At 40.8% G+C, this 26,174-nt stretch overlaps 1 protein-coding gene across 1 annotated transcript in view; it reads left to right on the top strand.

Moving 5' to 3' along the window:
* ubash3bb (ubiquitin associated and SH3 domain containing Bb) overlaps window positions 1-26,174 on the top strand; it is a 58,444-nt gene that overhangs the window by 25,440 nt on the left and 6,830 nt on the right. The window contains exons 2-7 of the mRNA XM_079678750.1: window positions 20,303-20,356; window positions 21,788-21,974; window positions 22,161-22,359; window positions 23,843-24,012; window positions 24,108-24,316; window positions 24,726-24,870. Coding sequence (XP_079534876.1) covers window positions 20,303-20,356; window positions 21,788-21,974; window positions 22,161-22,359; window positions 23,843-24,012; window positions 24,108-24,316; window positions 24,726-24,870 — 964 coding nt within the window. The remainder of the gene's footprint in view (window positions 1-20,302; window positions 20,357-21,787; window positions 21,975-22,160; window positions 22,360-23,842; window positions 24,013-24,107; window positions 24,317-24,725; window positions 24,871-26,174) is intronic.

Genomic DNA, 26,174 nt, shown 5'->3' with positions numbered 1-26,174 from the left:
ATGACCTTACGTGTGTATAATATTTTTCTTCTTTCTTCTTTCAAAAACTGTTTCAAGTCCTGAGAAAGTCAAATCAGACGGTGTGTAAAACTTCACTTCCCAGCCAAAAAAAAGTAACCACTTTGATTTAACTAGGCCAGTAGGTAAGGACTTTCCACTGGATAATAACTGCAGCGATGTTTATGTTTTAGCTGAATACACGTTTTTTAACCCTAACTGATGTCACTTCTTTAATGTTTGTTCTTTCTGATGTAAAGTCAAGGTTGTAACTGTTTGCAATGAAGTTATGGGGCGCTGAACTGTTCTTTTGATTCTTTTGATTTATGATATAATTACTTGTCTTTCAAATTTGAAGGAGGGTGAGCAAGCATTTTGAGGAACATTCATCATGAACTCCTCCAAAAAATATAGTTTATTTAATAATAACACTGAATATGTGAATCATAACAGTGATTGACAGCTGATAGGAATAATATGATTGTTAATATTATCATATTCATACAGACACACATCGATGAGACAGTTAATTAATGTACTTATTACAGCAGTCTGCATAGATTGGTACCCCTGCTGTTCTAAGAGTGAAACAAACTCATTCAGTTATTGTTCAGTTAAAATTCATTAAATTAATTCTGCCATCTTATATATTTATATGTAAGGCTTTACTGATGTGCCACAATAATGTCACCTAATGTTATTGAGTTAAAATTTCAATATTGTGGCCTTCCAAGTTAACATTGTTGATATGACTGCGATTAAATCAGCATATACTTCTGCCAGGGGATGCCACCCCTGAAATTCTCCTGCCACCCTCTTGCCACCCCATGAATATTTGTCTAGATCTGCCCCTGCTCAAGTGCAAACATCAAAATTACAAAGAGGATTCTACTTAAATTGGTAAATCAAGTCCTCACCCAGACCTCTATTTATAGCCTATGAGGAAGTTCTACCTGCTTCCCTACACAGTGCCTCTTGTGGACAGGAGGGTTACACACATGCAATTTCTAACAGCCGCCCCCGGATTTGTGCAGCAAATACGTTTTATTGGTGTCTTCCGTGAATTCAGAATACCTTCCACTTTAATCAGGACGGTGTGAAGGACTGTTTCTGTGGTTGGTTGGTTCCCTAATGCAACATGAACGGCCTGTTTTATTGATCTTATTTCCCTTTCCCAGCTACCGCCGAAATGTGGGGAACATGGAGGATTAAACTGGAAGTGGACTTGTGTGTTGGCTAATTGCTGCTTTAGGTCCAGTGCCATGGCCTGGAAGGCATTTTGTAGCTCTGCATTACCCCCTTTGAAATGAGTCCCGCAGACAGACAATATTTCATGGGGTTTACCTCTGCGTGAGACGAATCTTCTGAAGGCCATTAAGAATGTATCTGTGTCCATACTGTCAAGCAGCTCAAGATTTATGCAGCGTGTTGTTAAGCATTTGAAAAGCAAGCCCCATCTTTTCTCTGTGCGGCGGACAACTTTTACTGTGAAAGGCCCAAAGCAGTCCATGCCAGTGGACCAGAAGGGGGGTTTAAAAAGTCTTAGACGGACTGGAGGAAGGTCTGCCATCTTGGGAATTATAGGATTGGCTCTCCATCTCTGACAGTCTGGACACAGATGTTGATGCTGGCGAATGGCTTGGCGACCACGAAGAATCCAGTACCTGCGTCTCATTTCCCCAAGTACCTGCTCAGGGCCTGGGTGGAGCAGTTTCTCGTCATAATGCTTGATAAGGAGTTTAGCTATGGCATGTTTTGGATCCAATATTATTGAATGGATACTGTCCTGGGTAAGGTTCTCTACTCTTCGAAGTCGACCACCTACTGTGATGATCCCAAGAGCAGGGTCATAATCAGGAGACAAAGATAGGAGTTTACTACTCTTTGGAATTGATTTATTTGCTTTGAGGGCATTGAATTATTCTGGGAAGCTCTCTGCTTGGGCCCTTTGAAGAAGATGTCTCTGAGTCTGTATAGCTTTGGGCTATGTTTGAAATGTTGTCTACCGCCCCATAGAGCAGATTCCTGGTATCGTTGACGAGGTCGTCCCAGGTACGGTACTTGTTTGGGTCAGGGGGTTTTGTGTCCATAGTCATTACTGCTCCGCAGAACATTGATTTTCGGATTTCCTCAACAGGCTCAGATTTAGTTTCAAGACATGGATTAGCTGGCCAGCCGTTTGTATTAAGCAAGAGGAAAGGCGGGCCCTGACTCCATCTGTGTTTATGTGAAATTTCGACTAGAGTCTTTTCCCTAGTTATGTCATCAGCTGGATTATTCTTTGAATCAACATACCTCCAGCTCTTTGTGTCGGTCAGGGTCTGAATCTCAGCTATTCTTGTGCCAACAAACACCTTGTAACGGCAAGAGTCAGATGTTATCAATGATAGAACGGTGGTTGAATCTGTCCAGAGGGTCACCGACTGTAGAGGAATAGTGAGTTCGGTACTAAGGAGGTTGGCCAGTTGGGCACCAGATAGGGCTGCACATAGTTCAAGGCGTGGGATAGATAGCTGGCGCTTAGGGGCAACACGAGATCTGGCCATTATGAAACTGACATGAGTTTGATCATGTTGATCCTGCGTCTGAGGGTACGCAACAGCTCCATACACACGCTCCGAAGCGTGGCAGAAAACATGCACATGGTGGCTGTGTTGGTGAAGATGGGGAGATAGCAGCGAGGGAAGTTGATGTCAGGGAGATTTTGCAGTTCCAACTCCCATGATTGCCATTTCCTCAATAGGCTTTCTGTCTTAATGACATTATCCCATCCTCTATCCTGCTTCCATAGATCCTGCACCAGTATCTTTGCACGGGTAGTGAAAGGGATCAGATAGCCTAAGGGGTCATATTGAGATGCCAAGACCTTGTAGATATTTCTCATTGTTGGTTGGTGGCAAGTGATTGTTCTCTTTTTATAGCCCAGCGTGTCTTTGAGGCAGTTCCATTGAAGGCCCAATGTAGGCTTTTTAGGGTCTCCACCCTCTGAGAGCCACAACTCATTAGTCTTGGATTTGGATTCTGTAGGGAGATGTTTTATAACGGATGGATCATTGCTAGCCCACTGTCTTATGTCAAAACCACCCTCTAAGAAGAGAGGTCTCGCATTTTTCATCCAGCTGCTTATCCTCCAATTGCTGTCTTTTAAGCTCCTCCAGCTCGTCTTTTCTTCCCTTTTCCTGGTGAATACTGGCTTGGAGATCACTTAAATTAGGAGCGTGGCGGCTGCCTCTTGAATGACGACTTGTCTCAGAGCAGCCTGTAGGGACACTTGATGCCGACTCGCTGAAGTGTGTCCTCTTACTCCTTAAACTATGAGATACTTGGGATGCTGCCTTGCGCCCTGGAAACCCATAGTAATCAGGGGGCCGTCCATCTCTTTTGGGTCTAGCCCCTAGGTCACGATGCCTAATTGGCTGTCGGGGCTTTAGCTAATACTTCCAGGGGTACTGATTGCAGAATGAGATGAGGGGTAGGCAATAAGGGTTCAGGTGAAAGGCTAGGCTCTATTTGATGAGCAGGTGTGGATGGCCTAGGTGTTGTTTGAGTAGGGTTGGGTATCGTTAAGGTTTTAACGGTACTACTACTTTTATCGATACCGCTTATCGGTCCGGTCTTTTAACGGTACTTTTATCGGTTCTTTTGGAGAGAAAAATAAGGTAAACTAACTAAACAAATTGTGAACAAAACTAACAAAATAAATAACTCAGTCACCTCTAATCATTAACCCATGTTTGTATAATGTAGTTAACTTTGTGTGTTACTGCTAGCATACATACCTGACGTGGAAACGTTACTCGGGGATGGGGCTACAGAGCTACTAGAAAGACAGTCGAACCCGGTGCATTCCTCCGTCTGAATGTGGTGCACTTTTGCTAAATGTTTCAGCAAATTGCTCGTGTTACCGCCCTTACATGCTAAACTCTTATTGCACTTTAGACGGGTAAAGTTTAACCGCACCTCGGAGCGCGTTCTCTTCGCCGTCTCCTCCGTGCGCGTGCGTGTGTTGCTGCATGTAGCAGCTGCGTGTGTCTAAACTGCCCCGCCCCCTCGCAAGCAGGCGGGGGAGAGAGATCGAAAATACTAAAAATAATCATAGAAGCATTTTTGCAGTTATTTTGCATGTTAGAAATGGAGTTGGCGACACTAAAACTGCAATATAATGTTTGTTTAGCAAGAATACATATGACATATTTTTTACATGTCTCCAGTACCAATAAAAAGACCGCCAACGTCGGAGCTTAACGGTACCACGGTCTTTAATAATTCAGCCCCGGGTCCCGTTTAATACCGGGGCTCGGTACCCATCCCTAGTTGGGTATCGTTTGAATTTCCACAATTCTGATTCTACTTTTCGATTCCGGTTCTTAACGGTTCTCAATTCCGATTCTTTAAGGGGCAGGGTAAAAAAATGTACATGCTGCTTCCACCAAAACAAAATACATTTATTTCGAGAAACCTTTACAGTAATATTCACATTAATCAGTCTGTTTATATTCACTGCTATGTAACTGTAACCTGAGAAACACTGAAGCTACAACAGTGCAACAGTCCAACTTTTAAAGGAACCCCCCCCATTTAAAAACAGTTCTTGTTGAGAAAAACAAGCATAACTGCCATAACTACTGTTTGAACATTTTAAAGCAAAATGCTTAAATCTGGTGCACTTTAAGCAGAATTACTAGAGACTAGATCTAGGGGGTACAACTCTAAACACCCATATGAAAAAGATCGGTTTACATTTTAATAATTAAATAAGTATGTGAACATAACCAATAACCTACCATAGCCAATAACGAATACATGTAACGTATCTTATTTTACAATTTTATTTATTCATATTTTTTTATCTCTCCAGTTTAAAACGATATGTCTGGTTTACTCAGAGCCGGCCCGACCCATTAAGCTAGGGCCCCGCAGCCACTAAGGGGCCCCCTAGCAAAAAAAAAAAAAAATTTTTTAATTTTTAATTAAAATTTTTTTTTAATTTTTAATTAAAAAAATAAATAAATCTCAGTACACCGTCGCCGTGATAAGTATGTTTAATTAATTGTGTTAATATGCCTAGATTGCCTACTCTCAAAGTAATGTATTATATTATTGAGTCAATAATATAATACATTAACCGTGCTTTACCTGAACCTCATCATGACACAAGAGAGGACGGCAGGATTGTAATTTCCCGTGTTCAGTGAATGCAACAGAGGCAAGACACCAGACCAGCCAGAGAGTTGAATGGAAATAAACATCTGTCTTATTGGCTGACAGGTACCTATCATGTGAGCTGTGACAATGTTTAAAATAAACTGTCAGTCGGACTCAGAGTTTTTGAAGATGGACATAAGAAAACATTTTCTTAAAAAATACGACAATTTTAAAGTGGTGGCTCACACAACAACCCCAGAGCAATCCCTTGAGCCAGGTAAACAAGGTATGTAAATGTCAGTAAACTTCCAAGTAATGCGAACATGTAAGCAAAGCATAAATTACAGCTACGTTGACGTTACTTTGAATCGCGGGGGTAAGCTAAACCGTTAGCAAGCAGCTATAGCTAGCCAGATATATTAAATAAACACTTTGTCATATAATCTAAATGTAATGTTTTTTAGCGTTATCTGGTGATTTCAAAGAAAGCTCTCTGGGAAATGTTGACTTACTGTTCGACATGAAGCTAGAAGCTACCTTACAGTACACATTTGATCCGGAGTCCTGTCAGTTAAAGTGTTTCACAGTTAGCTTAGCTAAGCATCAACCTAGCACTGAAATATATGGATGTTATGTGACAGTATTTCTGAGAAAAAGTCAGCTGAAATGGTGGCATAGTTGCCACTGCTTTACATGTCAACAGCATGTTTGAATGTATTTGCAGCAGTAAATGTGGCTGTTTGGCCACTGACGTTGCCATAACAACACTGGAATTTAAATGTGCAACCTCTTTTTGTGACAGATTTTTGCAAGAAATTATAATTCTTCTGAATGATATTCCTATTGACAGCTAGTTTCTATGTGAACATTATATGATGGACAGCCAGAGAGAATAAATGAAAAAGAGTTATGAAATACTATATGACAAGTGATAGTGATTTGTAAGATATCCATAAAGAAAAATCTGTTTACAGTTCTGTTTCATATGGGTGTTGAGATATGTATCCATAGATCTCTTAATGTTTCTCTCAAAGTGCACCAGATTGATGCTTTTAAATTCAATATTTAAAAAAAAATCTTCCCGGGGGAGCATGCCCCCCGACCCCCCTAGAGGAGGTGAGGACCCCCTTAGACGATGTTAGGTCCACGGTGTTTACATGCTTATTTATACAATATGTGAGCTTATGCTAACATCATAAGACAAAAGTTGGTTCCGTGTTGTGTGTAGTGAGAACGCGCTAGAGTGAGGGGGCCCCCAAGCCAAAGCTTGCTTAGGGCCCCCAAAAGTCTAGGGCCGGCCCTGGGTTTACTGTCCTATAGTATACATTGGAATGATTTCAAACCCGTTTTATCCCAATAATTATAAAGGAGTGCCTTGGAAATATCTGTTTACATCAATTGTGATCAAAACGTTTGAGACCCGGTTCTCGGTACCCAGCCCTATGTTTGAGACGGGCCCTCTTGTAAGTAGAGCTGGGTTAAGTCTGGGAAACCTTCGGATCCATCCATGTTCTCAGTAGAAATGGCCTGACCTCCATTGTTGGGTTCATCCATTGTCTGCATGTCATCAGTCCCTTAATCTGTCATTTGGTCACTGTGTGGAGTGTGGCTCAATTTCCGGCTCGAAGGACCATTTGTTGGAGATGAATGTTCAAACTGGAGCCAAAAACCACCAGGAGACAGGAGTTTAAACTTCTTTGTTTTATTTTATCAGGGTATGTTGGTGAGATGGTAGCTGTTGCCAATGGTTCTAGTAGAAAGGTGAAACAAACTGATTACAGCATTTGCACATTAAAATAATATTTCAATCAAATTGGAACTAAATTATATTCATTACTACTAGTGCTGCGTACCGGTACGCCGAACCGGTACTGGACTTGTAAAAAGTTTCGGTTCAAGTCCGGTTAAAACCGGAACGTCAGGAACCGGTACTTACGTATATTCTCCTTTGTGTTCTAAAACATCTAAAACCTTCCATAGATCGAGAAATTTGCGCTGAGAAAATACGAAAAACATAGTTTTGGCTTCTGATATGGCGGCCATTACTGAGCTCACGAAGTCTCGCAAAATATCGCAACTGCTCGCGAGATCTGTGTGACGTCAAGGGAAACTGGCTTAAACATAGTGGACACTGACAGCGTGGGATGCTGGTTGCCATATTTGGTAGTGTTGCTAAGCTAACTCCTTTGTATGTATGGTGATATAGTGTCTGCCGAAAGAGCAACACTTCACCCAGACAATGTCAATATGCTGTTGTTCTTGAACAAGAACACATAGACTTGTACTCTTGCATATTGAGTCTTGTATGTACATCAGTATGTATGTAGTTGTGTTGTGTAGTTAGTAACACATGTAGAGTTCTAGAAAAGACATGGTGTAGACACAAGTTGGAAGGGGGCACAATAAACCTGACGAGTTTGAATTTGAGTTGATTATGAGTTTATTTTCAATTGATAATTAGCTCACAATATGTTCACTTTAGTTACTCACACAACTTGACACAAGTCCAGACTTATAAGTCCGGACCTGAACCTGAACCTCTGGACTTGAGTCCGGACCTGAACCTGAATGTGAGTCCAGGTACACAGCACTAATTACTACATTGAAAAACAAATGTGTTCAATACCATTGAGGTTACTCAAGTCCAAACATCAAAATTACAAAGAGGATTCTACTTACATTGGTAAATCAAAAGACACATGGCGAACAACTACCAAACACCATCCAAACACTCAATCCTGGTGTGGGTGTTTGAGGACAAAGAGGAGGAAGTCCTCACCCAGGCCTGTATTTATAGCCTGTGAGGAAGTTCTACCTGCTTCCCTACACAGTGCCTCTTGTGGACAGGAGGGTTACACACATGCAATTTCTAACAGAGAGAGACAGAGAGTCGCAGAGCCTGTGGTTTTTACCTCTGTGGATACTGTGGTGACCCATTTCTCTTCACGTGTTTATATACATGTTCAAGTCTCTACAGTGTGTGTGTGTGTGTGTGTGTGTGTGTGTGTGTGTGTGTGTGTGTGTGTGTGTGTGTGTGTGTGTGTGTGTGTGTGTGTGTGTGTGTGTGTGTGTGTGTGTGGTCAATTGTGAATGTGTGCCTTTTTTAGCGAGTGTGTGTGTGTAAACAGGAAGTGTAAGGATGCATGCAGTTAGAGGAAACACAGCCATGGGATTTCCCACAGTGACAGAACTGCTTAGCTGAGCAAGGCTTCCCGCGAGTGGGTGTGTGTGTGTGTGTGTGTGTGTGTGTGTGTGTGTGTGTGTGTGTGTGTGTGTGTGTGTGTGTGTGTGTGTGTGTGTGTGTGTGTGTGTGTGTGTGTGTGTGTGTGTGTGTGTGTGTGTGTGTGTGTGTGTGTGTTTCCTTTCAAATGGGTGGGCCCATTTCTGGACAGCTGATAAACAGCATGACACCAACAACGCATTCAATTATCAGTGAGGTATACAGTATGTACTGTATGTGTACGTGGGTTTAATTTGATAAAATGCTGCAAAGGTCAAAGGCTTCTAGCAGAGTGTTATGATACATTTTGAAATGAAAAGGCAAGTATCAGCCCAGTGTATCAGCTGGAGTAAGACATGTGTCAGAGCAGTTGGTGGTGTCAGGTCCTGTTTCCACATTTGTCCATGGGAGTTTAAATAAGGACAACTGGCCCCGGCAACTGCTATTTAACAATCCAGTTAAATGTTCCCAGTGAATACTGAGACAACAGTAAAAAGCTTAACATGCCACAACACCTTGTCATATTTCAGCTTCATTTCAACTTGAATATGCTCTTGTGGAAGTGAACTGCTGCCCACTGACAGCTGCTATATGAAACAAAAGTGTCGCTGGCTCAACCATCACAAGCATATTTAATTTCAGAACATAAACCTCCGGCATCATATGGTCACACAACAGATTTTTGCAGTTTGGTGCAGTAGGGGATAATGGGCGGCTGTGGACCTAAGGAAATGGAAGTCTACCAATCTGAGGGTCAGTAGTTTGATCCCCAGCCCCAGCAGTCAACATCTCAAATTGTCCTTGGGCAATATTATTAACCCCAAATTGCACCCATAGGCATATAGACGGTATTGTGTATGTTACCCGCTTTGGATAAAAGCGTCACTATTGCAAACTAAACCGCGACAGTGACCATATGTTACAACCCGGCTCCTGGGCTGCAACAGAAAGCTGGGAGGCGAGACGTGGGGTATGAATATAATAATAGTTTATTCATAATAAACAAGCAAGTAATGGAACCAGCAACAGGTCCCTGAGGCTGGCACGGAGAGAGTGCCCAGAGGAGTGAGCAGGATGTCCAAATTGACCTATCAGAATCGGGTTCAATTAAGTGTAATAATTGGTAATGGTTACAGCCATGTTTCTAATTTGTCAAACAATAATCCTGCTGCATAGTAGCTACCATATCTCGCAGGACACAGAGGTCATGTGATGATATTGATTGCATCTCTATGATTTTGGGGATGGTGTATTGTTTTGCAATATTTTTTTTCTGCCATTTTCCCAGTCGTGAATTACTGGAGCTGTGTTGGCAGTTATTAATTAAAATGTTGGCAGTACTTTATGTCCAAATGAAGGAGGTGTAGTTATCTCTCCACACAGCATGAATACATATCAATAGAAACAGCTTAACCATGAGAAGTCCCCTGGTAATACTGTGTGTGAAATAAGACATGACATACTCAGCTCTGTGGTGAAATGACTTTATGGTGTGAATCAGGATGGGTGTGATAAGTGCTATAGAAGAACACGTAGTTTTTGTGTGGGATAATGTTCCACTGCATAGTTATTACTTTGTATACATTTAACTACCAACACTATTACATACAACCTTGTAAAACCTGCAATGTACTGGTTTTTGTTTTATTTTTGTATATATATTAAGCACATTTATTTCTAATTCCCTTCCCAAAGATATGTTATTCAGTTTCAAACGTGTAGTCCACCAGCCATCACACAACTTCCTCTAGAGAAACTTTTTTTACGACGTATACAGCAGTAGATCTCCCCAACGCCTTCAAACATGATGATGAGAAAGTGTTCCCCTTGAAGTCTTTACATTTGCAAAGGGATTACCATTGTTTTAAACCTTTTGATGTCACAGGACTTTATGACACATCTCTGACTCAATAAATGACACTAAATGTCACAGTTCATTTCTTCCAGCAAATGTGGAACGCTTTGGAGGATAGTACTACATTATGGTACGGAAAATCAATGACTAAAGATGTGGGCCTAAAGGGTTACCTTGTGTTGATAGTCGGGGTTTTATTTTCTCAGTGAACATTGAGTCATGGTAATCCCTGATTTAACAAAGCCCTACTAGATACAATATGCTGGATGTGTAATTGAATAATCAATGGAAATAATATATCATCAAGAGGTAGATTATTCATTTAGGAAACGAAAATATCGAATATTTTCCATTCAAGATACCAGAGCCCAAGGTTATAGAGAGTGTTTTAACACATTGAAATCATTTACAACTAACATAGTTTACAAATGATTTGAAATATAGAATAACTAACAGTTGTATTGTAAAATGTATTGACATATAGTAGCTACATATTATCTTTTCCATGCAGTGCATAACAAACGAGAGGAGGCTTTTCACGTTCCATGCTAGCGAGAAAGTTTAGCCAACATATTGTTAATATCAGAGTAACATCTGGCTTCTCTTGATATGCACTATATGCTGTACCACAATCTTTTTTCAGGCAATCACTTCCAGTTAACACCTGACATCTACTGTATGCAACACCCTTTATACTAAGATCAACACTTGGGATAAGGTAAGACTCCCCAAAAAAACCTTTAATGGAAAAGATGGAAGCAATATCAGAAAGAGATCCCTCTCCCAGGACATACGCAAAAATGGACATCAATATAATAAAATACAGTATATACAATAATAAAATTATGCATAGGAAGAGAACATATATGAAGCATTATACACAATATGGACCTTTACTTTTTATCATTTCTTATCCTGTGACTGTAGTATTTGATAGTAGTGTACATGCCATGAACACTCAAATAGAACACATTAATATCCTGGATTCTCTTTGCTTTCATACTTAATGTTTTGGATCAATGTGTCTTGTACTTCTCTCTATAGTTTGTTTTTTCTGATTACTGTGTTATTGTGTTTTTTGGCATGCTGAAATGTACTTAGTTTTACAGTTTTAAGCTTTTTTGTGCTGCACGATGTATAGGTCTGAGCAGTGTTGTGTTGCGTGGGCGTGTTGCTCGCAGCCTTGTCTGTTTCTCTTCCTGTCCCTGCGTCAAGCTTTAAACAGAGGATCTCTCTACGGTTGGAAAACGTACTTTAACATCTCTGTGGGCGAGAAAGAGTGGTTTTCTCACAATAAATGCCTTTAAGATAATAGGATAACTGTGTGTGGCTGACAACAGTGTAAAGAGCTGTTGTTTAGCTGAAGTAGAAGTCTTTTTCAGACTTGGTGTAATGTGAGGTTTGAGAGTTTGACCATTGAGTGGATCCATCAGCTCTAGGGGAAGCTAAGGAAAAACCAATGAAGCACTCAACAGCCTGTTTTTAGTTTTTCCTCTGTTTTCATTACTGATAGGAGAAATCATCAAGGGACATTTTCCTACAAAGAGCTTTCATTGACTGAGCTCTCAGCCCACACTGTGCTGTCCTCTCACAGGTGGAGAGCCTTGAATAGTGTCTGTTGGGGCTGTGAGGCAGGGAAACAGCTGTCACATTATCATGGGGTACCAGGAAGTGGACACCAACCACAATTGGACAAATACATACTGTAGGGCTGATTTCTTTTTTGTCGATTAAGACTAAATAATTAGCGAGAAACAAAACCCTAACTTCTGTTTTGACATGTTCAGAAGCCATTTTTTGTCCGTCCAAGTGCAAAAAACTCAAATATATGAGGGAATGAATTCTGTGCAAATTGACATTTTTGTTAGAAAATGGTCTTAAATGATTTAACGATTGTCTGAATTGTGGGGTTTTTGGTATTAAATGTATACATTTAACTTTTAATATTTTTAGGCCTATGAATAAAAAAATATCAGATATGGGCATTGTTGGCGGAAAAATACAGTTTTAGTATATATTTTGTCAAATTGTTTAAAAAAACTAAATAGAGACTTTTGTGTGTGTTTGGGGTGGGGTAAGCAATTGGCTTATGACTTCAATATTTATAAAATAATGACTATGGCCCTGGATAGCAAGTGTCTGAGTAGTTCGAAGGCAGGTTATTTGAGGTTCCAGCTTGTTACACTGACCATTACATTTTTCTTCAAAGTTAATTTCCTTTCCTTTGAGGTGTCATGTCTGATCGTCACTTGCTGTCATTTTCTGCGACATAATTTTGTAGCTTAAGTAAAAGTAAAGCTCATATTTTCTTTGGGAAGCTGGATTTGTACCACCAGTCTTCTAACAAACAAACATTTTAAATCCCATTGGAGTGTCCAGTGCTTTCCAGAGACCCAGTTCCTCTAGGAAGAAGGGTGAAGGAGATAAAGAAGTCATGGTTCTGAGGGTATGTCTGTTGACAGCTTCATTTTCTGCTGTGACTGCGACTGCTTGAAGCCACTGACTTCTGCTCCTCAGCATTAAGCTGAGCAGTGTGGAGGGTGGGGAGCGATGGTGCAGAGCTGCACTGTCACCATTAGGGCGGAGGGAGTGGTGAGTAGCTGGCCTTTAGCGAGGCAGCTCTCTGTTCCCACCAGACCTTTGTGAGCACTTTGATCAACAAACCTCAGGACAGTCTGCTCTACCATCAGCTCTCCGAACACATCAGCTTTGATTTATTTCATGATCCAAACTGAAATTAGTTCCAAACAATCTCCTTGCTCTGTTTACATGGGATCCTCCTTGGGTTGCCATACCCTCTAATCGGCATTTCGATTGAGCTTAGGGCTCGCCTTAGGAAACAAACCACCCACGGCTATGGAAACCCTGAAAGGCAGCAGCAGAGGAAGGAAACGTGGGACGTCATGGGGAATCCAAAAACATATGTTTTGACAGCTTTTTTATGTTGTGGTTATTTTACAGCCATAATTCAGAAACGAGTACAAAACTGAGAAAAATCACTTTAAATTTGAGTTTCCAACCCCTCGTGTTGACATGCAGCTAAAGTTGTTGTCTAAAGGCCTTGAGACACCAATCCGATTATTGAATGTTTTGTCAAGTTAGAGACCTCGACCATGTTGTTGCTGTGTGTGTGTTGTGCTGGGGGCATAATCTGCTCATTGTAAACCTTCATCTCATCTGATTCTAATGCTCGCCACCTGCTGCTATGGAGAGTGATATCCATTCAAGAAGGGGCCGAACATAGGTGTCTTAGTTATGTGTTCAAGTGAGCCTTTTGGCAAAGATGAAGGCAACACGGAAATTAGCAGGTGGCTTCGTCAAAACTAGTTATTTGATGTTGGTTTGGTGCCTTTTGGGCCTTTACTTATAACTATTCCGCCACACAAAAATTATCCTCTAAATCGTGATCAGCAAAGGTCATTCAGATACAAAGAATCACAAGTCATGTTTTAAACATCTTATCAGGGAAATATCAGCTCAAGTCTAATAAATCAACTCAAGAATTTAAACAACTATTTTACATAGAAAAGGTCAGTTTACTCACCATGGAGAATACCACTTAATCATTAAGAACAGTTTCGTAATGTCTCCTGTGTCTGTGGAGATTAGTCAAATCTGACTAAGTAGCCTGGATGACGTCATCAGGGTAATCTGGAATTAGGCTTGAGAAGGAACAACTACTCTACACACTGGTGGTGTACAATTTGAAAAAAGAGTACGTTAACCAGGCTTCGAAGATCTACAGTGATATAAGGAAAGAAGCTATTGATTTGCTTTATGTCAATTGTAATATCTAGTGTTTCTGGAGCTTGATCCTCCCTAAGTAGTAAAAGTCAGCATATGTCGACCTCTGCAGCTACAATATTTACCATCCTTTTTAAATTAGATGTTAACAAGTTCCCTACATTCATGAATTATAATACAAAACTGTTCAAGTATCTCTTTATTCCACATTTTAACCACCTGGATAGTTCATAGTTGCTGACAATTTGCTCATCCTTGTGGTTTACATACTATTTCACACCAAGCATCAGCAGCAAACAGGAACAGAGTTAAGAACCACAAGATGTGATATATTGCTCCATTGATCCTTAGATGATTTATTGATTGAGTCAAGTTATAAAATACCACGTGTCCCAATGTAAACAAGTTATGTGGCAGTTAGATTAACTCACTGGTTATGCCACATTTGGCAGGAATGAGTAAAACTCAACAATAGTTGTAGTACTTGCTCAGTGTCACACAGTGTTGTTTGGCTCATTCGAGATAACAATCTAGTGACGTGTTTGCTTTGGAGCAGGGGTCGCTTGAACAAGCTCTGGATTTCGGACTTGGCTCCCATCTGTTTATGTTTCATAGTTTTCTGGCTGTTTTTTTTTATTGTCATTTTGCAGTGCTTCAGCTTTACTGTGAACGTAATGCCTGATTTGATTCTGCATGGTTCTGTCATACTGGGCAGAATAAGGTGATTGAAGGTGATAAAAGTCTTGATGCAGAGAAACACAGCTGCCACCACATGCGAATGCAATGTTTGCTTATCACCAGACATAAAAGGGCCCATGTTAGCCACAAATAACGAGTTGTGAATCATCTGTTCATCAACTATCTGTGTTCATCAACTATCTGTGCAAAGATCTTTGCCCCATTATACACATTTCTCTTTCGAAACATGTTGTCCCATGCCCATTGTTCAATGATTAATGCCCTAGTATTGCTTCTTAACATTTTTGTAATTTGTTGAAGCCTCCAAGCTTTAGGATTGCCTTTGGAGCAATTTTTTAGACTGACAATACATCTTACTCAAACACAATATATGAATTACTTTTCTATTATGGGATTATGTATTTACAAGATTAACGTTTTGATCATTACCTTATGAAGAAAAACATGAAGTCTATCGTGAAATTCCTCATTGCTATGTATATTTTGTATCTCTATCTTAGAATATATGTGCTTAAATGTAACTTATCTAAAAAATTACTCTTCTTTTATCGGCTGAAATAGCTGAAACTGTTTCTGTCAGATCAGCTGAAGATAACTAGTTGGCATAAGCTAATATTATTTGCATGAGTTGGTTGAGTTCAACCATGTGTTACTGTATGTTTACAACCAAGTGTTTATTAAAGGAAAACCCTTGAAAAGGCTCTTAAATACACTTTATGACAAGATACATGGTATCATGGTGTAATCACTTGTACAAGGTTGTGGGAGCAACTGTAGCCTGAAGTCAATGCCTAGAGACATTCAGATCCGTTTTCCACACAGTAAGAAATGCTACAGTGCATATGCTAATCTAGTCCTCAACATCTCTTTACACAACCTGTAACCCCACACAATGATGAGGTTTGAATTGCTCCTTGGCCTTGGAAGGCCTTAGTAGTATGGTGGCTATGGGTATAGTTCAGGGCATGCTAACGTTAGCGGCTAACACTGTAGCAAACACTGTTTCACTTTTTACTTTTCTCCTGTAATAACTGCTTGGGGAAGGGTCAAAACAACATCTTCAAACACATACTAAGTGACCAGGATTAGGTCTCGCCCGCTTGAGTCCTAGCATATATCGATGATATGCTTGATTGTCTGTATTTCATACGCACACATTTAGATAACGTATAGGCAAATACAGTATCTACAGTATGGGACATTGTGTTTGTCTTGCACAATGACTTACGTTATGATACCGTATGCATTGCAGGACTTATTTCCCCAAGCCATTTCTTTCTCATGGTTTTGAAAACCTTGTGTTAGATATGGGACGGTTATTACTGCTAAATGTAAACCAGGTGTTAGTATGTGGCAAAGCTTTTCTTTACATTCTCTAGATATACTGTTTACTGCTGTGTGGGTGTGCGTTGAAGTGGTTCCTTATTCAGCCGCTGCTTCTCGTTCTCTCTTTCTTCTTTCTGATTCTCTCACACACACATGCAATGGTATGTAGGTCTACACCTGTGGGACAGAGCAGCTTCACACAACCCAAGCCGCCTTTCGCACTGTGTTTCGCAGTGTGCTGACTCTGATGTCTCCGCTGTGGTCAGAACGGCTGCTAACTGAGCTCCCTGTGGTGAAGTTGAATACAAAAAGGCCATATGTCGTTTTGCTTGGTTTATGTGATTTGGGTCTTGTGTATAGAGACCAGTTGTTTAAAACAAAATCTGCATTGCCCTCTGCTGATGTGCTATCATGCTAAAAGGGTTTCCCTGAAGGTCCCTTAAATAGTTATATATTTGAAATTATAAACTCAGGGTTTCCGTGGAAAGTCCCAATATAATCTCGGGCCACTCATAAATGTCCATCCATGGTCACTGCAGTCTACACATAGAAGTTTCAATGGGCAAGACACTGAACTCAAGATACTTAAACATATGAATATCTATCCTTCTTGATAATCAAGTGGCACGGTGTATTGTATCCCCTGCTACCATTGTATGAAATTGTGTGTGAATGCTTGCTTTCCATTTTAGAGGTCGCTAAGAGTGCGTGCTATATTATAATGCACTTGTTCTGTACACACACACAACCCGTCCCATCCCACAGGAACAACATCTCATGCCATGCTGAGGGAAGCTGCTAGCCCCCGAGAGATGAAAACCACATTAGCATGTACAAGCTCTTATCTCCTGAGTGGCAACTAATTAGATTCTGCGGCTCTAATGTGCGCAATCTGATCTGCCTTTTCCTCCTCCTGCTTATCAGCTGCGCCTCCAGGTGCTGCTGAGGTAAGGATGGAGGCATGAATGGATCATTCGCTCTGCTTCTTTCATCATTTTTAATGCTTCCCGGCAAATTAAAACATGTGGAGTTGCCATGGCAAAAATGAAAATCTGTTTTAATCATTAGCTGCAACATTGTTTGTTTTGTGAAATCGGGACTTTTATATATTTTTGAATTGGGAACGATGTTTGAAGCCAGTTAGTTCAGTCTTTTCTCAGCTCTCTTTGTATTGTATTTAGATTTCTTTGACTGACTGATTGATCACTCTCTTCAGTTCTTCAAAGTAGATATTAAACACACATTTTAAGAAAATAATGATATGCAGTTTGAGGTTCTTCACTCAAACCAGAGCACACTTAAAAGTGTTTCCTAAGTAACTGAGAGTCTTACTTTGTGGTTAAGAGGAGTCCTTCATGAGTCCTACACAATGTATCATTTTCCGTGAGCTTAAGAAGAAGTGACGCTCATCTGCTCCGAATGTAGTATTCTTCAAATCTTGACATGAATTTACCATTACTCATTGACACTCTGACCTTTGAGATTAAGAGGTTGTCGGCTGTTGGTTTGTCAGCAAGATTATGGAAAAACTATTGGCACAATTTTCATCAAATTAGATGGAAGGGTAGAGCATTGGCCACATTTCAGGGTGAATCTGAATCACGTGGTGAATATACGCGTTTAATTTTTTACTTATGGAAAGGGCGTTGGCGGAATTCTATGCTCTCGGAAAGCCCTTCTAGTTCACCAAATGTATTATGAAATGATATATTAAAGAATCACCAGTCAACGCTTCCTCTTGTTTGCAATCCATTTTGTTCTGCCCCCAGTTGGCCATTAGTCTGTCTCATAACTTGGTGACATAAAGGTACCATTACTCATTTACACACGCTGACCTTTTGCATTAAAAGGTGGGAATGGAAATAATATATAAATACGTTTTTTAAATGAAAGTGTTGTACATTGAAAATGGTTTTATTGCAACACAAAACTAAATTGTTACCTTCCCTAATGACTTTATATTTTCGGTTCAGTTTATTTGTTTGTCAGCAAGATTATGGAAACATTTTAATAAAACTTGGTGAAAATGTGCCAGTATTCAGTTCCTCACACTTCAATCCAAATCAAGGGATGGATACATGTATTCTTTTTTACTTGGCGGAGATCTGCGCTCTCAAAAATCCCTTCTAGTCACATAGATATAGGATGGTTTTATTGCAATGCAAAACTGAATTGTTACCTTTTACAATGTACAGTTTGGTTTGTTGGTTTGTCAGCAAGATTGTCAAAACATCTACTGGCCAACATTTCCTGAAACCTGGTGGAAAGTTGAAGCATGAGCCAAGGAAGAGTAGATTTAGGGAGGATACGAATCATGGGGTGGATACACGTATACTGTTTTACTTATGGAAACAGCGTTGGCGGAGTTCTACGGCAAAAGCCTATCTAGTTCAGCAAATGTATTATGAAATGTTTTAAAGAAGCACTGCTCAACATTTTTAGATTAACAACAGGTCTTGTGACTCATGGTGACAAACCAACAGAAAATGACCATCGACTTTGCAGTTTGCCTCAGCTCTATGGAGGAATGTAACACTTTTAATGGTATTCTATTGGTTATCATCTTTAAAGCCTTAATTGTCATCTCTAAATATCTACAGAGTTTCCACATACAGTGGGGCAAAAAAGTATTTAGTCAGCCACCAATTGTGCAAGTTCTCCCACTTAAAAAGATGAGAGAGGCCTGTCATTTTCATCCTAGGTATACCTCAACTATGAGAGAAAAAATTAGGAAAGAAAATCCAGAAAATCACATCTTCTGATTTCTAAAGAACGTATTTGCAAATTATGGTGGAAAATAAGTATTTGGTCAATAACAAAAGTTCATCTCAATACTTTGTTATATATCCTTTGTTGGCAATGACAGAGGTCAAACGTCGTCTGTAAGTCTTCACAAGGTTTTCACACACTGTTGCTGGTATTTTGGCTCATTCCTCCATGCAGATCTCCTCTAGAGCAGTGATGTTTTGGGGCTGTTGCTGGGCAACACAGACTTTCAACTCCCTCCAAAGATTTTCTATGGGGTTGAGATCTGGAGACTGGCTAGGCCACTCCAGGACCTTGAAATGCTTCTTACGAAGCCACTCCTTCGTTGCCCGGGCGGTGTGTTTGGGATCATTGTCATGCTGAAAGACCCAGCCACGTTTCATCTTCAATGCCCTTGCTGATGGAAGGAGGTTGTCACTCAAAATCTCACGATACATGGCCCCATTCATTCTTTCCTTTACACGGATCAGTCGTCCTGGTCCCTTTCCAGAAAAACAGCCCCAAATCATGATGTTTCCACCCCCATGTTTCACAGTAGGTATGGTGTTCTTTGGATGCAACTCAGCATTCTTTCTCCTCCAAACACGTCTAGTTGAGTTTTTACCAAAAAGTTCTATTTTGGTTTCATCTGACCATATGACATTCTCCCAATCCTCTTCTGGATCATCTAAATGCTCTCTAGCAAACTTCAGACGGGCCTGGACATGTACTGGCTTAAGCAGGGGGACACGTCTGGCACTGCAGGATTTGAGTCCCTGGTGGCGTAGTGTGTTACTGATGGTAGCCTTTGTTACTTTGGTCCCAGCTCTCTGCAGGTCATTGACTAGTTCCCCCTGTGTGGTTCTGGGATTTTTGCTCACCGTTCTTGTGATCATTTTGACCCCACGGGGTGAGATCTTGCGTGGAGCCTTAAAGAAGAAGCTACAGGTCTGTGAGAGCCAGAAATCTTGTTTGTTTGTAGGTGACCAAATACTTATTTTACCGAGGAATTTACCAATTAATTCATAAAAAATCCTACAATGTGATTTCCTGGATTCTTTCCCCCCATTCTGTCTCTCATAGTTGAAGTGTACCTAGGATGAAAATTACAGGCTTCTCTCATCTTTTGAAGTGGGAGAACTTGCACAATTGGTGGCTGGCTAAATGCTTTTTTGCCCCACTGTAGGTGTGGATCCAAGACAGTTTTTCTTTTATCTGCCAGAAAACTCCTGAAGAAGCAGACTCCTGTAAAGAGAAGATCAGTGATTAACTTCTTTCAGATATAAGTATCTTCTCCACATTTCTCCTTGCTAGCTATTCAAACTCTATTACTGCGCATATTTTCACTCTATACATGATTACAATGTAGATGAAAATTCTCAGTGTGTTAAAATGACCTGTAGCCAACATTTGTACGTTTCCTTGGGCAAGATACTTAACCCTGAATTGCTCTCTTAGGCATGTCTGGAAATTGAAGTGTATGTTGTAGTTGCTTTGGATTATAGTGTCAGCTAAATAACATGTAATGTGAAAATAATGAGATTTTCTTTTCCTGCTTTGCTCTCTTACAGACTGAAAGCGCTGGTATCAACAGGAGGTCGGAGTGTTCAAGCAGCATGTGACTGGTGAGTGAAAACATTACATTTATGTATAGTTTATAGACCCATCCAAAGTTACAGAAAGTGTGTGTTATACTGCCCTCTGTTGTACAAATTGGTACAGTATATCCTGTGTATATTGTTGAGAAATAAGGATTTTATTGATTCCTTTCGAGCAGTCCTCTTACTTTTGAGAAATGAAATGCAACCTCTGTAGGCAAATACATAACAAAAATAATAATAATAATAATAATAATATAATATTAATAATGATACATTTAATAGTTTCATTAGCTTCCTCTCAACAGATTGAATACAAATATCTGTGATAAGAAATGTCACCAAATTAGAAAAATAATTTACACACTATGTTATCAAAGTGCTGGTAAATTGAAGCATGTTGCATATTTTGAATGCATTTGGCAGAACAAAGTTATTGTAGAGCAAATAGGATCATTGGAATATTGAATGGCAGAGAGTTCTTTTAAAATGTTTGTTGTCATTGACCTCAAGGGAGAGTGATGCTACCATCGAAAGAGCTGTACTGAAGAGTCAGAAGCCTCAATGTTTTGTTCATAACATAGACATTCAAATGCTTTTAAATGCATTTTGTATGTCTATTCATATGAATTGTGTTTGAAGCTGGTATTTTTGCATCTAAGGAGTAGGATAGACCAATATGGGACGCAGTAGCTCAGTCTGGAAGGAACTCAGCTTGGGAACTGAGGGGTCCCCGGTTCAGGTCCCGATTGGACCAAAAATATACGGAGTGTGGACTGGTAGCTGAAGAGGTGCCAGTTCGCCTCCTGTGAACTGCCAAGGTGTCCTTGAGTAAGGCACTAAACCCTAACTGCTCACTGGCGCCGGAACACTGGCAGCCCTTTCACTCTGACACCTTTCCATCAGTGCATGTCTATAGGTCCTATGTGTAATTATAAAATTACACCAGAGGGAAAAACTGAATTCTCCCTTGGGATTAATTAAAGTGGATCTTGAACTTATTATAAGTATGATACTATTTGTAGAATTAGATTCAAGTTGTAGCTGCATATGCATGATTCAGGCATATGTGAACATTTACAAAAACTCCCGAGTGTTGTAAAGACCAATAGTGTGAATTAGCTGGCTACCCATGTACTGTAGCGCCAAGTGAAGGACCCTGGTTCCAATCCGGCAAGGGACCATGTTACACATGTTGTCGCTTCTGCTTCCCCATTACTATTTTATCTCTATAATAAAGGGACTGGTTGCACAAAAAAATATTTTAAAAAATAATATATTCTGCTTCAATCAATTTTGTATGGCCCCACTTTGCGCATCTGCTTGCCCCAGTCATTGTACTCGAATGAATAGAATAACTTTATTATTATAATTAATAACGACAGACATTCGAAGCATCATTTCTAAACCTCAACAGAAGCTTCAAAGTAACTGAAGGCTTGCTCCCTCTCCCTCCAGGCTCTTCTCTCATGTAGATGACCCGTTCCTGGACGACCCTCTGCCCAGGGAGTTTGTCCTCTACCTGCGGCCCAGCGGACCCCTGCAGAATCAGCTCTCACACTTCTGGCAGCAGAGCCGCGTCACATGTGGCAAAAACAAAGCACACAACATTTTCCCCCACATCACCCTCTGCCAGTTCTTCATGGTGAGTTGTACAGCTTCACGAAGGACAATAAATAATGCTCATTAATATCAGTTGGACTGTGATTGCATCCTGTGTGTTATGACTATTTCAGACATGTACTTCATTACCCTAACTCACCTCTGTCTGCACAACAAAGAACAATTTTTGTACATTTTCCAATTTCCCATGAACCCTCCTTCCACACAGTGTGCAGACCACAAAGTGGAAGACCTGTGTGAGGCCCTGCAGGCGTCCGTCCAGCAGTGGCGGGGTCGATTCCCCAGCCCTCTGCCTCTGGAGCTCTACACATCCTCCAACTTCATCGGCCTGTTCGTGGAGGAGACGGTGGCCGACGTCCTCAAGCAGTTTGCCGCTGACTTCTCCACAGAGGCCGCCAAGAAGGCAGGTAGGAAGCACAAGTATTGGGGCCTTTTAAGCTGAGCATATCTTATATTTTGAGTTTAAATATCATGTTTGAAATATACTTATGAAAGCTAGTATTTATATAAATATGTTTTGATTGTGGGCACCTGTGGTGGGCGGGGCTTTAAATAGACGAGATAATTTTAGTGTTCTCCAGTAAGATGGCGGAGGGCCTACAGTTTTCTGACCACGTTATTTGGCGCATTATTTTACATAGAAGATCGCATTATTTGGCACACTATTTTAAGTATTTTTGACAACCGATTGCCTGATTACAGTAGTGACATTTGGAAGTTGGATTTATTTTGTTTCCCGGAGAGTCAACCAGAGTTTATTGCTGAATAAATCATCATCTTGTTTAAGAAGAACTCAACAACATATCAATGCATTCTATTTGGGAAAAGTGTGTTGGACAGCCTCACCTGACCTCATGTGGCTTTATATAAGTTAAAGCCAGAAATCAGCCACTTCAACAAGCATTAGCAGTGAAGCGCAACACAGCATTATCTTCATTATGTGTGTGCTTGTGTTTCATACTCTGCTCTCAATGAGCCTGCCTGTTTACATAAAGAATCAAATAAACACAATGCCCTGGGATTACCACTTGTTTAGGAATTGTTACAAGTAAAAGTCCTTGTTACTTAACAATGTAACTTCAGTAAAAGATTAATAGTTTTAGCATCAAAAAATACTTCACGTACCAAGTATTCATTATGCAGATTGGACATTAAATGTTCCTTAAAGGGATATTTTCTCCATGTTTTCAATAAACTTATGGACAAATATGATGGCGTTATACAAATATATACTTTTATAAACATTTCAGGCTTTTTCTTTTGCTCGCCATTCACAACTTTATTGCACCATTGCTGCCTGATTTCCCAAACTATGGAGCGGGCTGAGGGTCAAGAAACATGTGTGCAAAAACTAGTGACAAAATGAAAGGAAGTTGCATTAACGCGTTATTATCACATTAACTTTGACAGCCCCAGGAAACACTCATGTAGAGTACAAGCACCATCAAATGCACTTCATTACAGTAGCTGAGTAAATGTACTTGGTTCCTTTTCACCGCTGGTATAGAGTTCAGCATCAGTTCATCACTATACCATGGCCGTGTAATGTGTGGTGACCGGCTGTCTCTCCCAGCAATGTAAGTAAATGTTTGGTCAGGGTGGCGGTCGTGGCGGGTTATTAAAACTCTCACTCACCTGTCGCTGTAACTCTCCTTTAAACACAGGCGAAAATGATACTGACTGCCAAAGAGTATTTCAGGCAGCTCAGAGCCAAATCAGATTAGATCCCTGGTGTTGGCACTAACGCACTGTCATATTTCTGTTTCTGGTAAAGATCAGTGTGTCTTTTGAATCTGATGGGGAAATGTTGAGCGCTGGTTGGACTCTCTGATGATTATGGAAGATTGACCTTACTGAAACTTCTTGAACCACGGACGTTTTTTCTTCCAGAGGTGCATGTGGAGCCTCATAAGAAGCAGCTCCATGTAACACTGGCCTACAACTTCCCCACCAATCACCTGCCTTCGCTGGAGAAACTGGCCAAGGGCATTGAAGTTAAGCTGGGCTGTGATTGGCTGGCAGTCTTGTTTTCCCGGGACATTCGTTTTGCAAACCATGAGGTGGGTAATATTCAAAACCATACATATTTCAAGGTCAGTGATGCCTATTTATGAGTTGTAAATGTCACTACGTTAGTTAATGAGTTCCTCTGCAGACGCTGCGGGTAATGTACCCCTACTCGCCTCAGAACGAGGATGAGCTGGAGCTGGTTCCTGGAGATTTTGTCTTCATGTCTGCAGTGGATCAGAGCAGTACCAGCGAGGGCTGGGTGTACGGGACCTCGCTGGGCTCAGGGCTGTCCGGCCTGCTGCCTGAGAACTACGTCAGCCTGGCGGATGAGTCTGAGACCTGGGTGTTCCACGGGTAAGCAGTGCACGACTCACTGGCACAGGAGATGGTCCTAAATGCCTAAACCATATAAAAAGTTTTAAAAAACATATGGTAGAAAAATGTAATAATATCAAAGAAAAATACTCTGAATTTCATCTGGGGATGTAAAGAAACAATTAAATACTAATACTATTAATTTATAAGTACGTGTCATTTGTTTATCAAAAGTGCAATTTTCCAGTCAATCACAAGCCATTCTAACTTAGTCTTGCACTGAGGTGTTTTTAGATCCAAATGTTAGCCAGTTAAAAATGAATGGGAATAATTTGTGGCCCCTCTTAAAATGTTCATCTTGCCTTTTAACTTATATTTGCTGAAAGTATAACAATTTATTTTAATGGAGGAAGGTATTGCCAATTATTGAATTGCTCTCCCCCCACAGCTCCCATTCCTTCTTCAGCTGTGGGCCAAGTGACAGGAGCAGTAAGGACAGAGGGATGTTTGACGGGCTGCTGGACAGCCGACGGATGGAGAACAGCAGTCCTGGAGACACCCCCACCCTTAGTCTCATCTGTCATCCAATGCAGGTACGTTAGCTTTTATAACTGTTATTGTTGTTTTTGTTCATGTCCCCCCTAACGGCAGAACAGATGAAAAAATAATATAAAAAAGATGATCCTGGCAAAACCTTTTCGTTAATGTCATTAGTGAGGACATATTATGCAATTTTTTTCAGGTTCATATTTGTATGTCTACTGTGACATGTCTCCATGCTTTAATGTTCAAAAAGCTCTTTATTTTTCTCATACTGCCTGTGCTGCAGCACCTCTTTTCACCCTCGGTCTGAAACCAGAGCCCAGTCTGCTCTGATTGGTTAGCCGGCCGGCTCTGTTGTGATTGTTCAACAGTTTAGAGATGTCCCGCCCCTTAGACTATCACGTACAATGCGTTGGAGCACTAGCCGATAGAAGCGCAAGTGTTACATAGTGATGTCATTATGTTATGGAAGTAAATAAACGAGTGCAATGGTGGCGTTTCAGGAAGGGTGAGGGAGAGAAACTCCCTCTGGGGGGAGCACAGGGATTTTAGCCTTGGCAGACCATTTACATGCATAAAAAACTATTGAACACAATACAGGAAAGGGCCTCTTTCAGACAAGAGAAAATACCCTCATGGTTCCCCTAGGACAAAAAGCGACTTGGTAGCCGACTGGTAACAGTGCATGTCATACCCCTCTCTATATCCACATTTATAGACCCTAGCCACACAGAGACGGTAACAAAAACAAACCGAATTCGATATCAAAAAAGTATTCCGTCAACACGCAAGCGGCACCAGAAACGTGTCCGTCCACACGAGACCGCTCGACCCGCTGGAGACGCTGTAGTACATATGCCGGGCCTGTAAGTGGCGCTGTACTTCCGCCACAAAATACACCAAAAGCAGCGAAGTAGACTTCCAGAGCATGCATGGTTGCCATGGTTGCAATCTGTTTATTTTCCACGGTGGATTTAGCAGCAGAGGCAGGGGCCAGGGCTCTGGCTTTTTTTCTCCCTCCCCGAGGCAAGCGTTTGCTCCTCCTGTAAATCTCTCCGGTAGTCCACCAGCAGATGAAAAACACCCACCTCTCCGCCTCTTCCAAGGGACGAGGGAACCGTGCGGCAGAGTTTCCGTTCGAATTTTTTTTAAGTTTAAATCTTCCGGAAAAAATTATAAAAGGTCCTGGTCAAAGGTCTTCTTTGTTATTTATTGAGCTTTAAAACAAATGAATAACGACATTATAAAATCATAAGAATAATATACGGAGTCTCTCTTTTTCCCCCGCTCTCCTGACAGCCCGTCAGTATTTTCGTTATCAGGAATTTATTGTATGGGGCATAATCACGGAGCC

Source organism: Notothenia rossii, assembly GCF_949606895.1.
Source record: "Notothenia rossii genome assembly, chromosome: 4".
Classification (NCBI taxonomy): Eukaryota; Metazoa; Chordata; class Actinopteri; order Perciformes; family Nototheniidae; genus Notothenia; species Notothenia rossii.
The sequence above is the reverse complement of the archived record's forward strand: the minus strand, read 5'-3'. Positions and strand labels throughout refer to the sequence as shown.